At 35.4% G+C, this 18,749-nt stretch overlaps 1 protein-coding gene across 6 annotated transcripts in view; it reads left to right on the top strand.

Moving 5' to 3' along the window:
- Nucleotides 1-18,749, top strand: part of Phip (pleckstrin homology domain interacting protein) — a 114,209-nt gene that overhangs the window by 78,059 nt on the left and 17,401 nt on the right. For all 6 annotated transcript variants that reach the window (XM_039082539.2, NM_001427740.1, XM_063265554.1 and 3 more), the window contains 10 exon segments: nt 407-638; nt 2,740-2,859; nt 4,436-4,543; nt 4,950-5,074; nt 5,176-5,258; nt 8,277-8,388; nt 8,559-8,620; nt 11,187-11,342; nt 12,081-12,201; nt 15,966-16,091. In XM_039082539.2, coding sequence (XP_038938467.2) covers nt 407-638; nt 2,740-2,859; nt 4,436-4,543; nt 4,950-5,074; nt 5,176-5,258; nt 8,277-8,388; nt 8,559-8,620; nt 11,187-11,342; nt 12,081-12,201; nt 15,966-16,091 — 1,245 coding nt within the window.

Below are 18,749 nucleotides of genomic sequence, written 5' to 3'. Positions count from 1 at the left end.
TTAAAAGACTAAGAAGATTTCTAAGATCCCTTCATAAAAGAAATCCCCATTCTTGCTTCCTATGGTGCGTGCATGTTGTTTCTCTAAGGTTCTTTATACTTCTGCTTCAACTGAAAACTCCATTCCTTATTTCTTGTATAATGAATGACTAGTGACAGGTGCAAGCAGCATGCTTCTTAAATTATTTTAAGTTCTTAAATTTATTTTTCAATGATAGTTACAAAATTTGTTTTTAGATAGGAAGATCAGGGGAGTTGTGCATAAGGAAATACTCTTTAGTTCATTCATGCTTCTATCTCTGACTGTCCGTCCATCTGTCCGTCCATCCATCCATCCATCTATGTATCTAATAAAATGCTCTTAAAACTATCCTACTATAAGACTTAAAAGTCTTCTCTCCTTTTAGTGACTACTCCAGTGATTATTCTGATTGGACAGCAGATGCTGGAATTAATTTGCAGCCACCAAAGAAAGTTCCTAAGCATAAAACCAAGAAACAAGACAGTAGTTCAGATGAAGAAGAAGAATCTGAAAATCAGAAGCAAAAACATATTAAAAAGGAAAGAAAAAAAGCAAATGAAGAAAAAGATGGACCAACGTCACCAAAGAAAAAAAAGCCCAAAGAAAGAAAACAAAAGGTTGATTTAAAATTTTTATATCAAGTGTTTTCTTTTGGGGAAATGATTCAAAGCATAAATGTGAGAAATCCAACAAAATTGAGGTTTGTTAACAAATACTGACAGAAAAAAATGCAAAGGATACAGTAAGCAGTAGTAGGTGCATGGAGACGTGCTGGCGGGCGTGTCTGACAGACAGTGAGCATTTATTCAGAACATGGCCGTCTTTATAAATATTTGAGCATTTTCATTTAAACATTTTTTAAATCCAGTGAGATTTATTTACATAAGAAAAATGGTAGTATACAAATTTTGCCTATTAATGGTCTTATATTATCATCCTAATTATTATTCCTATAAATACAAAAAAAATTCCAGGAGTGCATCACATGAAATATAAATGACAGAACTTCTCATTTGTTGACTGTAAAGCAAATATAAGTCAATTATTGGGTAAAAAAATCACTTTTATGGCAAGTTTTCATTAAATATAGTATGCAAACTATATTTTAAGTTTTTGAGTTAGTAATATGTTTGGTTAATTAATGAGTCTGGACATTTTGAGAGAAGATAGAAGAAAGAAGGAAACAATAGAGAAAACCTGTCCTTACAAAGCTGAAATTTTAAACCAGGAAATGAGAGTTTAAATTTTTTTTTCCTCTGAAGTAGATGCATATTTGTCTGTGCTGTGTTAAATACTGTTATGGCTCACAGGAAGGTTATAGAGGAGAGTAGCAGGTGATGGTGCTTGCTACCAACCAAGGCTGACCACTTCAGTTTGATCCCTGGCTCTGATGTGGTAGAACATGAGAATTGATTCCTGCCAATATACCATGGGACATGCACTCACATACACACAGAATAATTTTTTTTTTTAAATTTAAAGTCAAGAATACTATAGTAAACATATATTTTGGTAAATAGAAATTTTGCTCTTGGGAGGCGGAAGCATGCAAGTTTCAGCTGCTTTTGTATGATCGCAAGCCCATCCAGGGTGATTGAGCTGTATGATAGATAGAGTGCAGCTTAATTTTTATTAGTTCAGAGATGATTTGCTTAAAAAAAAATAAATTAAAACAAAAAAACCCAACAGCAACAAAACCAACAATAAATACACTCAGCCACATTTTAAATCGCTTGCATAAATAATGTTAGGTTTCAGAGGCTTTATTATTTTTTTTTTAGCTCATTTTCGATTCACATAAGGTAATAATATAAAGGCTCTTGACATCAGATTACTTGTTGGTGACCAGGTAAAAGTAATTTTTACTTGGAGCATAGGTTTCTTTTACTACTGTTCTTTGGGGAGTTAAAAAGTAAAAGGTCTGTTTTCAGAACTTATTTTCAAAAAAGAAGATTTTGTGTGTGTGTGTGTATGTGTGTGTGTGTGTGTGTGTGTGTGTGCGCGTGCGTGTGTGTGTGTGTATGTGTTTGCGTGCGTGTGTGTGTGTGTGTGTGTGTGTGTGTGTGTGTGTGTAGCATAAATGACTTAAAGAATGAAACATCTACTTTGAGTAATGGAGGATGCTCTTGTGTTAATGAAAGGAGAAGGAAGGATGGATAAGAATTCAAGGTCAGCCTTTAATATATAATGAGTTTGAGGCCGACATGGGCCACATGTCTAAGAGAAATAGTGGTGACAGTGACAAAGTGAGAGAGAGAATAAATGTGAGTGAGTGAATGGATTCTTGGGTTATGTAGAATGTAATGTCCAGTTTATAGCTCTCATGAAAGCGATTAGCTTTCTGGCTCCTTGATACAACTAAGCCTATTGGATATAGTCTTAACTTATTACTGCCAAACTAAGACTCCGATTTTAAGACCATTGAGCACATTTTAACTTGTTGTGTGTACTTTTTATTAAGATGACTTGTTCTTAAAGGGGTAATCTAGAAGAATTTATAGTTTGTATCTGTTAGGATGTCTTTTGAGAGTTTTGTGAGGAGTAGACACTTTGCTTTTGACTCTAGCTCTCCATCAGTGATTTGGAAAAGCTGAATAACTTTTGCCACTTGTACTGCTTTTCTAGAATAGGGTTTTAATACTGGAGAGTAAAGTCTCTGTAGAGATTCATTTTTTGTGTGTTTAAAAATACTGCTAATACTATTGCGTGCTTTCTCAGAGATTGGCCGTAGGAGAACTAACCGAAAATGGTCTTACGTTAGAAGAATGGTTGCCTTCAGCATGGATTACAGATACACTACCTAGAAGATGTCCATTTGTGCCACAGATGGGTGATGAGGTATTTTTAAATTTTTACATTTTAAAAGTTACTTAAGTTTTTTTCTTCAGGTAGTAACCTGAATATATTTATAGGTTTTGAAACTTAATTGTAGAAGATTGCAGCAGGTTTCTTTAAAAAACATCTATACATCTATAAGAGTATTGGAAAGGTACAACCAAATATCTAGTAATAAGATTCCTTTGGACAACTATAAATATGTGATAATATTAAATATAAGTCATAGTATTAACTATTTTGAAAAGACTGGGTTTTACCCCCTTCCTGGTTTTTCAAGACAGGGTTTCTCTGTGTTGTACTGGCTAGTCTGGAATTCACTCTGTAAAGTAGACTAGCCTGAACTAAAAAGAATGAGATTAATTTAAGACTTTCAGACTCTCAGGACCATATCTCCTTATTCTATAATACACATTTGAAAATTGTTACTGACTAATATCCAATAGAGTGACTAAAAATACTTAAAATAGAGGCTTCCTTTTTCAAAATGTAGTAAATTAATATTATTATAAATTAGTAATTAATAGGTATGATATATTTATCTAAAGAGCCTCTTGTTTTATAAACTTTAGAACTAGAACATACCTTTGCAACGGCAATTCTTAACGGTCTGTAGCAGTAACATGATAACAGTACTTTTCAAGATGTTAGGTTTATGTTTGGATCGTCTGTAGATGCTGGTGCTGAAACCTTCACCCCATTGAGTCTTGAACTGGGGAATTGTACTGCACACCTCCAGTGATTCTCAGGCAACAGAATAGGGATGAGTAGGAGGAAAATATGCAGGATAGTGGCCATCCAAAATATTACTGATCATTTAAGCACATTTTAAAATAACTTTCTTCAGCCTAGAAAGTTGGTTCAGGAGTTAAAAAACACATGTTGCTCTTACAGAGAACCTACGTTGAATTTACAGGACCCACATGGTAGCTCACAACCTCTTGTAAATCCAGTCCTGAAGAATCTGGTGGCGTTTTCTGACCTCTGTAGGCACTATGCATACAAATGCATCTATGCAGAACACTGATACCTCTCCCCCAACATTGAAATAAGTGTTTCTTAATAATGAGATGCACTACAGTGGCAGATTATTCAAATGTCAGTTCTGCAGGATACTTTCTAGGAGTTAACTTTTGTCTTGAAATGGAGGTGCACATATACACATACATCCACTTATGATTTACAGATTATTAATCAAGCTGGATAAATAAATATGAAAATACATGTTTGATTTCAATGTTTTCTACATGTGTATAAACATGTGATTTAAAAAGTAAAAACAAAAGGTTGTGACCTCCTAAATCCCCTGGTTGGGGGTGTGTGTGTGTGTGTGTGTGTGTGTGTGTGTGTACCAAATGGATTAACATACTTTAAATTCAAAATAAAACAATAAAATAAAAACAAAACATCCGCACATTTAATTTTCTGAGTTTTTAGATTAGAGCTCTTGAGTTTTGTTTAGGTGGCTTTAAGATAACTTCGAATAACATTTAATATTTCCAGTGTGAGAATTTCTGTATAATTTCTAAGTTAGATGTATGTAGCATCTTCCACCTTTAGTTTTGATTTTTCTTCTTAGGTTTATTATTTCCGGCAAGGACATGAAGCATATGTGGAAATGGCTCGGAAAAATAGAATTTACAGTATCAACCCTAAGAAGCAGCCCTGGCATAAGATGGAACTGAGGGTAAATATTGGCACGTTTCTCCATGTCAAGTACATATGTGCATCACTGAAGAAGTTGTATGAATGTTTACTCTTTGACTATAAGAAACCGAATGGGACTGGGGAGTAGTTCAACGGGTAATATGCTTCCATGAAAACATAAAGACCAGAGTTCAGGTCCTCCGGGCCCCCGCAACACCACAATGGCTATCTGTAGTTTGTTCCCTTTTATACTCAGTTCAGCACTTGGGAGACAGAGGAGTCAGGCGTCAGACTAAGCCAAACTGGCAAGTTACAGGTTCAGTGAGAGGCTCTTGTTTAAGTAAATAAAACAGACAGTGATTAAGAAGTGACCTGAGGTGTCTACCACTGGCCTCACAAGCACACACTTTGTTCTGCAGAGATAACGTCTTGTTTTTGTATTGTAGGAACAAGAACTAATGAAGATCGTTGGTATAAAGTATGAAGTGGGATTGCCTACCCTTTGCTGCCTTAAACTTGCTTTTCTAGATCCTGATACTGGTAAACTGACTGGTGGATCATTTACCATGAAGTAAGGACTGCTATCAAGGCAGTATTTTTCAAGATAAATTTGAACATATCTTAGGTACTTGTAGTTGTGTGACCTAATTAGTCTGTTTCTGTTTGTAATAGATACCATGATATGCCTGATGTCATAGATTTTCTAGTCTTGAGACAACAATTTGATGATGCAAAATACAGACGATGGAATATAGGTGGGTAATTATTGATTTAAAAGCCATAGGTGTTCTGCATATCTTACCCTTTATAAATCACTTACTAGTTAGCATAGCCTTTTTTTATCTTTTGTAAGTATGATAACAAAAAAGATATGCCATTTTTATGTTGTGAGAATGAAAATACTTTAATCTGGTTGATGTTCAAATTTTAAAACGTTTTCTGTTCTATTTGTCTATTACAGAATTATTTTAGAATTTTTTTCTCTCAGCTGTTTTATGTTTTTGAATTAAATACTTACCCAGTAGTATTGATAATAGGAGTCATGTTTGAGGACAAAGATGATATAGCATCATGAATTCAAATTTTGAACTTGGGCTAACATTAAAATGATTTTATTATTATTCATAACTGTCTGAAAGTTTGAAATCATATGCGTTTAAGTTATTTTAAATTAGACAAATGGGCACATATTCTTTGAGTAGTTCTTAATTTAAACTAATCCACTGTTTGCTGCGTTAGAGGGTTGTAGTAGATGTGTAATGGCATCGCTGATCACATCATATCAGTTGTATATTGATCTGTTTTTTTCAGTGCTTTTGGCATGTTTTTCTTGATTAATCTTGGCAAAACTTAGTTTTAAGTGGGGGAAGGAAGCAGACAGGAACCTACATGAAAATGAATTATAGTGATACACATGTATTAATATGCCAAAATAAATGTTTGCTTACAATAAACTTTAATGTAAGCAATGAGCCACTTTTAAAATGTTATAACGAGGGGCATGAAGTAAAACAGAAGTGTGGCATCCTCTTAAGACAAAGGTGAGCATGGGAAAGTGTAAAGGAACCTCTAGGTAATTGGAATGTCCCGCGTAGTTGTCACCAAGAAAGCAGTCTTCTGAAGAGTACAGATTTAAATTATCAAAAAAATAAACATTGTAGGAAATTATTTTAAAATGTGCTTTATACAATTTGTTTTATGATTACTGTAAGTGCATAAAATATGAATATTGAATATTTAAAATTATTTGAGGAAAATAATTTTCAGGAAACAATTGTAATCTGTTTGAGTAGTAGCAAATTATATTTATAGTCTAGAATAGATGTAACACATTTCTTTTACATATGGTTACATTGAAATAAAACAGTACTGTGCAAAAGTGATAGGTAGATCAGATATTTTGAATGAATAAGCATCAATACATTCATTTCTTTAGATCTTTCAATTTTTTTATGTTAGTACAATATTATGTCTTCAGAGTCTGTTCTTTAATTTTTGTAATATCTGTTCATCTGTCTTCTGCCACTTAAGATGGCCAGGAGGTACTACTGCGCATTGTTAACAGGACTGTCCATTTGAATCCAACTTAGTACCCAGTCAAATCAGTAATAGTTTACAAAGATTTTCTTTTAATTCTAACTCCGAAAGAGTTCTAATTTAAAATATACTTTACCTTGTTTTTCCGATTTAACACATTTGTTATTTAATGCATGTCTGCATAAATTTTTATTTTATTTTATTTTATTTTTTTATTATTAACTTGAGTATTTCTTATATACATTTTGAGTGTTATTCCCTTTCCCAGTTTCCGGGCAAACATCCCCCTCCCCCCTCCCCTTTCTTATCGGTGTTCCCCTCCCCACCCTCCCCCCTTGTCCCCCTCCCCCCAACAGTCTAGTTCACTGGGGGTTCAGTCTTAGCAGGACCCAGGGCTTCCCCTTCCACTGGTGCTCTTACTAGGATATTCATTGCTACCTATGAGGTCAGAGTCCAGGGTCAGTCCATGTATAGTCTTTAGGTAGTGGCTTAGTCCCTGGAAGCTCTGGTTGCTTGGCATTGTTGTACATATGGGGTCTCGAGCCCCTTCAAGCTCTTCCAGTTCTTTCTCTGATTCCTTCAACGGGGGTTCTATTCTCAGTTCAGTGGTTTGCTGCTGGCATTCGCCTCTGTATTTGCTGTATTCTGGCTGTGTCTCTCAGGAGCGATCTACATCCGGCTCCTTTCGGTCTGCACTTCTTTGCTTCATCCATCTTGTCTAATTGGATGGCTGTATATGCATGGGCCACATGTGGGGCAGACTCTGAGTTCTAATTTAAAATATACTTTACCTTGTTTTTCCGATTTAACACATTTGTTATTTAATGCATGTCTGCATAAATTTTTAAATCAATTTTTTGTGAACATGAGAAAATGCATTTCTTGAAAATAACTGACCAGTTGGCAAAGTGATTCATTATTTCTCGTGTGTTAGAAATGAAAAAGTACCTTAATATAAGATAGTACTTAAATATTCTAATATAGATTGATACTGCTATTACTGAGTAGATGAAGGCCGCTAGAAACACCCACATCCTTTAGACCTTTGCCTATGCTATCAGACGTTTTAGTAAGCACTAAAGACATGAAAGGAAAACATGGTAGAAAGCAAACGGCACTCTGAAGGTTTCATGTGCATCAGGAGGCTGAAAAGACAGGCATTCAAACCAGGTGTGGCTCTTGGAGCTTACTAGCGTGTTTATTATGAGCACTTTTAGTGGTAGAACCGTAACAGATGGGTAAAGAGAGAGACCCAAGGCAAAGCGGGAGGGTTTGAACTGTTTGTGTTGTTGCCCCTTAGAAAGAAGGAAGAGGGAGTGTGCAGTACAGTGTGGGGACGGTAGAGGTGAATGAGAGCTACTCAGGGTTTCATGGGTGATTATTATTTGTAGGAACTAAAAAATTAAAAACAAACTATAAATATGTTTAGCTGAAGTAACCCAAGTATATGAGAAGTTTAGACATAGCCCAAATGGTGGTTTTTAAATGCTACATTTGCAAAAATGATTAAGACAAAAAGGAAAAGTCTCATTACTGAAATCTAAGAAATAATAATGTAAGTCATATTTTAGATATGTGTGCTAATTTTCCTGACTTTTTTTAATATATGGATTACTTTCTGTGTTTTGAAATCATCCGGTTTAAGAACCTTCGAGAGATACACTTTAGGAATGGGATTTAACCAAGTGACTGCACATGGCAGTGTGCTGAGTCAGGCGGTTTTTACTATTTTCCAGGTGACCGCTTCAGATCTGTCATAGATGATGCCTGGTGGTTTGGAACAATTGAAAGTCAAGAGCCTCTTCAACCTGAGTACCCTGATAGTTTGTTTCAGTGTTATAACGTTTGGTAAGAAAATAATTAGGTTGTATTTTCAATTAGGCCAAGGTTTGAATTTTTCTTTTAGTAAAGAAATCAAGATCGTTTAATACTGAGTTGATTATTTACTTAATGTGATTTTCATAATTTTTTGTATTATTTTCTGACCCTTTTATTGAAATAATTTTGCTTTCTTATAGTTGGGACAATGGAGATACAGAAAAGATGAGTCCTTGGGATATGGAATTAATACCTAATAATGGTAAGTATATGTTGGGCTTGTTGCTTAAACTTTGTAGAGTTTGTTGGGGTTTTTGTTTTACATTCATTCTCTCTCTCTCTCTCTCTCTCTCTCTCTCTCTCTCACACACACACACACACAAACACACACACACACACACACAGGGGGAGAGGGAGAAGGAGAGGGAGGGCGTGAGGGAGGAGAGAGAGAGAGATGTGTATATAGGCACTTAAATATGCATAGTAGGCCATTTTTGGAAGCCAGAGGATGGCTTGCAAGAGTTCTCTTCTTTCTTGGATCCTAAGGATTATACTTGGGCCATTAGATAGTGTGGGATGCACCGTTGCCCTCTGAGCCATCCCTTCAGCCCTAGTTACTGTTTTTTAATAAGGCTGGTTTACTGCTTGAGTTGAATCCCAGTTTTCAAGAGACAAAGGCAGGAATCTACCATAAGCTAAGGTTGGATAGTAAGAGCTTGATTCAACAAAGTAATAAACTTGATATCCTTTAAGTTTATTGTGACCAGCAAATAGAAAATATTTAATGGAAGTATTAATTGTAAACCTGTTACGTAGTACAAAATTAGAGAAGTTTTAGCACTGAACATGTTGATAGACTTTGCCTATCTGGAATCTATGACTTAAAAGGGAGATTGAAATTAATATAGTACAACTAAATAGAAAGCTGTTTTATTATTCATTCTTTACATGGATTGGGGGAGGCATCTAAAACCATTTTTTGTAACATCAGCAAATAGTCATTAAGGAATGAAATTTCTAAATGGAAGTACCAATGTGTGGCCTTGTCTTAGCATTTTGTGTGTACTAGTTCCCAGGTCTCAAAATCACTCTCTTAGGGCTCATATTCCATTACATGTAACACATACGGAATGCTCAATGGCTAAGGGCAGTTATAATTAATAACAGTAACTGTGACTTTCCATATAATCTAGGAGAATTGGGATTGTGGGATTAGTCCTGTGAAAGTGAATTATGACGTATTTCTGATTCTGGAAGACTGAATGTGGTTGAAGCATGATGATTACACTTGACTATCAGGTTTTGTTTTAAGTTTTTAAAAAGTAGGACACATTTGTATGTGCCCAAAAGGTTTGTAAGTGGCTTTTATTAGATTATAAATTACTATTTGTATATTAGGATCCTTTCCATTCTGTGTTGTTTAGAATTCTAAATGATTTCTGCCTGTGTCTTCAGGTAGAGATTTTTAAAAAATAACAAGAAAAATAGTCTGACATAATAGAAATAAATCTTTATAAATGTGATTTTTGAGTAATTAATGTACTGTAAAAAAATTACTAGAGAGATTCCTCAAGTTTAAGGCAAGCCTCATCTACATAGTAGGAGCTTCCTGGCTATTTAGGCTACATAGTGAAACCTTTTCTTAAAACAAAACACTACAAACAAAGAAACCAAAAGGGGTAATGGGGAAGATGGTTCAGCAGTCAGAATCACTGGACTCTCTTCCAGAGTACTTGGTTTTAATTCCCAGCTCATAACCATTTGTAAATCTGCCAACAGGAACTCCAGCACTCTCTTCTGCTCTCTTTAGGCACCAGGGATAGGTACACACACCTACATTCAGGCAAAACACCCATACACGTGGAATCAATAAATATGTAATTTTAAAAAGTTCTTAATTTTCTAACTTGCTGCCACATGTGGTTATTGTGAGTATTAAATAGGAAGTGAACTCAGTCAGGAAAAATTAAAACAATCCTCATGTTGATAGTCTTGGTCATTTAATATGACTAGTCAACATTTCCATTTCACTGCTCAGGTAGAAATATTGAAAAATAGAAAATATCATTATCAACTTGTAAAGTCACCTGGCTTCCCGTTTTGTCTATCTTTGTGAGTTTAAGTCTCGTGTTTAAATCTGGTTTGATTGCTGTGAGCTCACAGTTGGCCTAATGAAGAAGTGAGATTGGCTTTGTTGTATTGTGGCTAGTTTTCTTTTTAGTCTCAATGATACTATTTTTATGCCTCTTTGTCTGTTGATGGTTCTGATGGAATTTGGTTTTATTTGGGTGCACATACCTACGCACATAGTTAATTTGATTGCATACAGTGTTTAGATTCTGTTGTAGTTCGTTTTAAAGGAAATAAATAACCTGGTTTATTTGCAGAGTCTTTAACATTCCTTGAAAATTTTTTATGTACAGAGTTAAAGATGTAGACATGAAAAGCATCATTTCAGAAATGGAAGATTTAAAACTTCTCTTAGCATTCGTAATTCTCTATTTTTGTTAGAAAATTTGAGAATTTGATTAAAATATTATTGAAATTTTAACGTTTTTTTAAATGGTAGTTGAGTTAGGAGATAGATTAAAAATTGAAATTCTTTTGTAGAAATTTTCTCTTCGAGGTATAAAATTGGACTGTAATACACTTATTAGATATAAATAACCATTTAGTTTTAAATGTCATATCTTTGTTAAGAATACATTTCTATTTAAAACATTTTCCCATTGTGAAAATTGTAATTTTTTTATCATCAATTATTTCTAAAGAAAAACTCTTCACTAATTACTACTGTTCATTGATTGATGTGTTTACCTGCATTTCAGCTGTGTTTCCAGAAGAACTGGGTACCAGTGTTCCTTTAACTGATGTTGAATGTAGGTCACTAATTTATAAACCTCTTGATGGAGAATGGGGAGCCAATCCCAGGGATGAAGAATGTGAAAGAATTGTTGGAGGAATAAATCAGTTGATGACACTAGGTAAGTAACTAGTAACAGTAGTATAGAAATCCTTCTAAGTTACATGAACTTTCTGTAGCTACATTTTAGGTGTCTGCCATATTTGTAAAGTTCTTAAACTCAATGGACATGATATGAACTGAAAGAGGAAGGTAATTCAAAGTTATATTTAATTATTTGGGTAGCTATGCTTGTTTTCTTATGATTTGGCACATAGGTTTTTACAAAGGGAAAGAAATGGAATATGGTCTTATATTTCTGGTATGTGAAAATAAAAGTAAACTGACAAAAAATTTGCTTATCTGGACTCTGCTGGAGATTGTAATGGTATTTATAGTACATACTAGCAGTCCAAAATCAACTTAAAACGACATAGGGTAATACTCAAAAATTAAGAGTAAGAACTGAAAATTCTGGGCGTACTGTTGTATGTAGAAGTTTTGTCTTTTGATTTTCTCTTTTTCCTCATATGCCAAGGATCAGACTGAAGGCTTTGTTCATGCACACACTCTATTACTGAGCCGTCTACCCAACCTCAGTCTGATAAAGTGGAAACTATAAAAGTCATCTTATAAATACTGTCTTAAACAGCTTTATTAATATTTTAAGTTTAAACTAGCTTAAAAAATATAATGATCTTGTGTTCTAGGTTTTGCTCGATTTTTCTTGTGTTGATAAATTTATATTTATATTTCTTCATCCTAATGTACCAGCAAATTTTACACTACAGAAAATAGATTTCTAACCTTATTTTTTCAGATATTGCTTCTGCATTTGTGGCTCCTGTGGATCTTCAAGCTTATCCCATGTATTGCACTGTGGTGGCATACCCAACGGACCTAAGTACCATTAAACAAAGACTGGAAAACAGGTTTTACAGGTTAGAGCCATTTGCTCTTGCAATAACAAAAGAACACTAATGGATTTTTTTTTTTTTTATCCAGTTACTAAAAGTCTATGCGAATGTTTCTGAGTTTTGGCTATACAGAGATAGACGTGAATTCCATAGGAATCGTTAAAATCAAGTCAGATTAGGTCCTTGTACTTTGCATTTCTTGAGAGTTCCCTACAGCGTTGATGCTGCTGACCTATGGGATTATGAGTGAATACTGATTCTATCATAGGCATTCTATAAGTCAAGCCTAAAGGTTCATTTCTCACTAATGTACTAGAATATTTAATAGATTTTCTATAAATTTCTCAATTTTGTCTATTGAGATTTTTAAATGCTTATGAAAATACAATTAGAAAGGATTTATAAAAGTTTTTATAGCTTTGTTTAAGCTATTATGGTTAATTTGCTTCTTTTGGGTAGCATGTTTTGACTGCTAGTGAGTTTTTAGGGATCTTTTGGGGGGTTGTGTGTTTTGTTTTAATGTACATAATAATTATATTAAAATTTCTTTTATGATCAGTTTTTTAAGTTTAAGGTTTTTAATTTATATTATGTACTGATGTTTTTCTGTATAAAATGTAGTGTTGCATCTCTGATGCTGAGTTAGAACCTTGGGTATAGCACTGAGAACACTACCTTGTCCTTACTGACTAGCTTGGGCCTTCTCACAGCAGTAGTACTGACATGTGACCTGGAAGAGTCTGTCTTTCTGCCTTGTTTGCATTGGTGGGTGAGACGGCAGAGCAGAGTGAAACAGAGCACACCTTGATGTAAGGTGTTCTCACTGGGGTGAGGTCCAGTTGCTGCCTGTTGTAGCATTATCATTTGTGTTTCCTAATACCATGCATTATAAGTTTTGTCTGCTAGTAACGTAATGCCTTATTTTACATAATTATTACAATCAGCATTTTAAGCATATGTATAGGAATTCCCATGGCTACAATTACATGCTTTTATTCTGTAGAATCATATTTGTTCACAAGTAAATAAGATTAACTGTTACTCAGGTTCATTGTGTTCTCAAAAAATGTCTTCAGATTATCTTTGCTTTTAGAAATAGAATTGTGAAATACCAGAATTTTTTAGCATTGCCAAGTATTTGGAAATAATACCTAGTTAGGATCCTTGCAGATTCTCTTTATCTTTTTATGTTTTGTAAACAGTCTGTTGACTGCCTTTCATCTTTACATGTTAGTTACTAGTAGTATAATTAAAATTATTTCCTTTTGTGTAGAAATGGGGAGATGAAGTGATAACATGCATTTTAGGGAAAACAAACAGTAAAGGCTATAACCTTGTCCCTCTTCTGCCACTTTTCCCATAGAAACCCCCTTCTGAAAAGCAGCACTGTTGATAGTCTGCTATGTCTTATTTCAGACATTTTCTATATAATTTATATTTTTCTCTTTATAAAAACTGAGTTTTATTGTTATTTTATAGACTTGTTTTATTTTTTTTAATTGGATATTTTATTTATTTACATTTCAAATGTTATCCCCTTTCCTGGTTTCCCATCTGCAAACCCTCTATCCTATCCCCCCTTTCCCTGCTTCTGTGAGGCTGCTCACCCACCCACCCACTACCGCCTCACCACCCTAGCATTCCTCTTATACTGGGGCATCAAGTCTTCACAGGACCAAGGGCTACCAGGGTTACCCCTCCCAGTCCTTTCTCTAACTCCTCCATCAGGGTCCCTGTGATCAATCAGTCTAATGATTGGCTTTGAGCATCCACATATGTATTGGTCAAAATCTGGCAGAGCCTCTCAAGAGACACTCACACAGGCTCCTCTCAGCAAGCACTTCTTAATGTCTAAGTTTTGTGACTGTATATGGGATGGATACCCAGATCAGGCAGTCTCTGATTGACCTTCAGTCTCTGTTCCACTCTTTGTCCCAGTATTTCCTTTAGACTGGAGCAATTCTGGGTTAAAATTTTGGAGATGAGTGAGTGGCCCTATCCCTCAACTGGGGGACCATGCCTAACCTCTGGATATGGTCTCAACAGGTTCTCCTTCCCCTTTGTGGGATATTTCAACTAATTTCATCCCGTGGGGTCCTGGCAGGCTCTTGCTTTCCTGGCACCTGGGACATTCTGTTGGTTACCCCCAGTTCCCCATTCCCCATTGCTACACACCTGTGCTCAATTTCTTGACCCTCTGTACATTCCTCCATCTCCTCCCACACCTGATTCTGCCCCTTCTTTTTCTCTTCCACCTTCTCTCTTCCTCCCAAGTTCCTCCCAGTCTTTACTTTCCTTGATTATTTTGTTCCCCCTTCTAAGAAGGACTGAAGCATTCACTCTTTGATCTTCCTTCCTCTTGAGCTCCATGTGGTCTCTTAGTTGTATCATGGGTATTCCAAACTCATTGCCTGATAGCCACTTATCAGTGAGTACGTACCATATGTGTTCTTTGGTAGACTGAATTACCTCTCTGAGAATGATGTTTTCTTTCATGAAGTCACTGTTTTTGATAGCTGTGCAGTACTCCATTGTATACTCCACATTTTCTGTATCCATTCTTCTGTTGAAGGACATCTGGTTTGTTTCCAGTTTCTGGCTGTTATAAATAAGGCTGCTATGAACATAGTGGAGCATGTGTTTTTGTTATATGTTGGGGCATCTTTTTGGTGTATGACCAGGAGTGGTGTAGCTGGGTCCTCGGGTAGTTCTATCTCCAATTTTCTGAGGAACCTCCAGACTGATTTCCAGAATGGTTGTACCAGCTTGCAATCCCACCAACAATGGAGGAGTGTTCCTCTTTCTCCACATCCTCGCCAGCATCTGTTGTCACCTGAGTTTTTGATCTTAGCCATTCTCACTGGTGTGAGGTAGAATCTCAGGGTTGTTTTGATTTGCATTTCCCCGATGGCCAAGGATGTTGAACATTTCTTTAGGTACTTCTCAGCCATTCGATATTCCTCAGCTGAGAATTTTTTGTTTAGCTCTATACCCCATTTTTAATAGGGTTATTTGGTTCTCTGGAGTCTAACTTCTTGAACTCTTTGTATATATTGGATATTAGCCCTCTGTTGGATGTTGGATTGGTAAAGAAAGATCTTTTCCCAATTTGTTGGTTGCCGTTTTGTCCTAACAACAGTGTCCTTTGCTTTACAGAAGCTTTGCAATCTTATGAGGTCCAATTTATTGATTCTTGATCTTAGAGCATAAGCCATTGGTATTCTCTTCAGGAAAATTTCCCCTGTGCCCATGTGTTTGAGGCTCTTCCCCACTTTTTCATTTATTATTTTTGGTGTATCTGGTTTTTATATGAAGCTACTTGATCTGCTTGAACTTGAGCTTTCTACAGGGCCATAAGAATGGGTCGATTTGCATTCTTCTGTATGCTGTCAGTTGAACCAGCACCATTTGTTGAAAATGCTCTTTTTTCCATTGATTTCAGCTTCAAAGATGAAGTGGCCATAGGTAGTGTGGGTTCATTTCTGTGTCTATTCCACTGATCTACCTGTCTATCTCTGTACCAATATCATGCAGTTTTTATCACTATTGCTCTGTAATATAGCTTGAGGTCAGGGTTGGTGATTCTCCCAGATGTTCTTTTATTGTTGAGAATAGTTTTCACTATCCTAGGTTTAGAGATGTTTTTAAGATTTTAGTAATTTGTTTTAATAGTAATTTGTTTTAATTTTAAATTTTGTACACTTATAAAGATTTCTGTTTGTTTTCTTTCTTTCTTTCTTTCTTTCTTTCTTTCTTTCTTTCTTTCTTTCTTTCTTTCTTTCTTTCAGGCGCTTTTCATCCCTAATGTGGGAAGTTCGATATATAGAACATAATACACGAACATTTAATGAGCCAGGAAGTCCAATTGTGAAGTCTGCTAAATTTGTGACCGATCTTCTTCTGCATTTTATTAAGTGAGTTATATATCCATGCTTTAGTATAATGTTATAGTGATGGCATGATTTTAAAATGTGAACTAATTTAAAGTGTAAAGTGCTAATGTGTAAACAGTTTACAATCATCTTTTACATAGATGGTGTTATCATGTAAGCATAGTTCCTCTTTTAAACTGTAAAATCTTAGTGTAAAGAAAAAAAATTAAGTCACACTTAATGGCTCCTGCCTTTCAGCCCAGCATTAGGAAGGTAGAAATAGTTGAATTTGAGGCCAGCGTGGTCTAGCTATAGAGTTTAAGACCAGGTAGGGCTACATAGTATGGCTCTGATCAGGAAAAAAGCTCACACCTTCAAACATTCGTATGAATGGTTACCTTTACCTTCACAAATGTGTGTGGCCCACATATATGCAGTACCCACAGAAGCCAGAAAAGGGTGTCAGATCTTCTGGAATCGAGTGACTAGTGGCTTTTATTTTATTTTATTGAATCTATTTATTTATTCACCTCACACCCTGTATCAGCCCTTCCTTTCCATCCAGGATCCCTGTATGCAAGTCCTTTCCCCATTCTCCTTAGAAAAGGAAGACCCCTATACCCTGCACGTCAAGGTCCTGTGGGACTAGGTATATCCTCTCCCACTGAGGCCAGAGAGTGCTGTTTATTTAGGGGTGCAGGATCCACAGAGAGGCACACAGACTCAGGAACAGCCCTTGCTCCAGATGTTTGGGTGACCCACATAAAGACCATGCTACAGGTGGCAGAGATTCTTTTATCTGATGTTTCCAATTGAGGTAATGTAAGGCTTTGGAAGGTTGCCTTAGCCAATTTGCACATTAAAATGAATCCTTGCCATTTGATTTGCAAAGTTTTCATTTTAACATATTAGGCAGTACAGCAAGGTAGGTAAATTTGAATTTCCAAGGTTTTTTGTCACCTCAGCTACTTGGGAGGCTGAGGCAAGATTGAGAACAATTTGGGCAATGTTAAGAGACACTTCTTTCCTTCCTACTGTTTTGGGTCCTCCTGGCCTTCAACTCATAAGTCTGCCTGCCTATGCCTCCAGAAATTGGATTACAGATATGAACTACCGTCTTACCTCAGGAGACATCTCAAAAGGAGAAAAAAATCCTTTACAAAGTTTGCATTCTAATCAACAGTCCCATAAGTTAGTATGGATAGTAGACATAAACACATTTCCTCCTTTTCTCAGCTATTATGTACCCTAAGAAGGCATTAAGCCTTAGATATTGAAGCCAGATGCCTAACTTAACTATATAAAATATAGTTAAATGTAAATGTTGCATATTAATGTCACTATTCATTTTGGGGACTTTTTTTTGCTACTTTTGTTTAAAATGATGTAGTATTGAATTTTATAAAAACACTCAGCTACAACCACATTTTATTGTAATAAAATAGAGAAAATATTCAGGCTTTTAAACAGTAGTTCTCAACCTGTAGGTTTAGAACCCTCTGAAGATCAATACTAGATATCCTTTATATATCAGATATTTACATTACAATTCACAACACTAACAAATGAAAGTTCTAAAGTTGCAAGAAAATAATTTTATTGTTGGGTTACCCATGGGTTAACATGAAAAACTGTATTAAAGGTTCGCAACTTTAAGAAGGTTGAAAAACTATTGTTCTATGAACATAACCTGAGGATTTATCTCTTATTCTTGAAATCAGTGGGTTTTTTGCTAAGTTACAGGTATTTTATTTATAGGGTTAATTAGCAAAATTAATATGAGTAGCTAAATAATTATAAGGTTATTTGACTTAGTTACACTGTGTGGTTACAATGTGAGACCCCCTTTGAAAACATCTTGTGACTTTTTTCTGTCTGGTGTTTGGGGGCTTTTTACCACTTAAGTGAGGTTAGTTACATTTATTGAGTACCTGGGAAACTTCTCTATAACATCTCTTTCAAACTGTTTAAAACTACATAATAAATTCATATTAAAATGAAGAAGAAAAAAATGTTACTTGGATTAGTCTCTGAAAACACATTCCATTCAAATAGTTACTTGGCAGCTAGAGACATAGCTGAGTGATTGAACACTGTTTTTGGAAAACCCTGGGTTCTGACACCAATACCATCAAGAACATAGTCATTAACGTGAAGTGAAGGTTATGTGTCCAGACAGGGTCTCTCTGTGTCGCCTTGGCTGTCCTGGGATTTGTTCTGCAGACCAGGCTGGCCTCAGACTCAAGAGATGCACCTGCCTCTGCCTCCTGAGTGCTGGGACTAAAGACAGGCACCACCACTGCCAGGCAGATTTAAAGAATTAGCTCTAAAGTAAATGCCTATAGTTTTGGTGGTGCTGATAGTGGTGGAGTTTTTTTCTGTTTTTTTTTTTTTTAAATAAATAAAATTTGTAGCTAATAGATTTTAAGATAGCTAGGTCTTGAAATTTTGATGATTGTACTTTTTCAGTTGACTATTCAGCAAATATTTTAAGTAATACATACGTACAAAGTGATGTAATAAGTACTTGGCGATAGAATAATTATACTTTTGTTCTGTAGTAGAGTTTTATGATTTATAGTTTAGTGAACATGGGCTAATCAGAGAATTACAAAAGTAGCAAACTTGGTATACTAGTACATAGTCGAAGAATCTTATTTTTACAGATGAAGTAGATGCTGATGAATTCAGGAGGAGGTA

Source organism: Rattus norvegicus, chromosome 8 (assembly GCF_036323735.1).
Source record: "Rattus norvegicus strain BN/NHsdMcwi chromosome 8, GRCr8, whole genome shotgun sequence".
Lineage (NCBI taxonomy): Eukaryota > Metazoa > Chordata > Mammalia > Rodentia > Muridae > Rattus > Rattus norvegicus.
The sequence above is the reverse complement of the archived record's forward strand: the minus strand, read 5'-3'. Positions and strand labels throughout refer to the sequence as shown.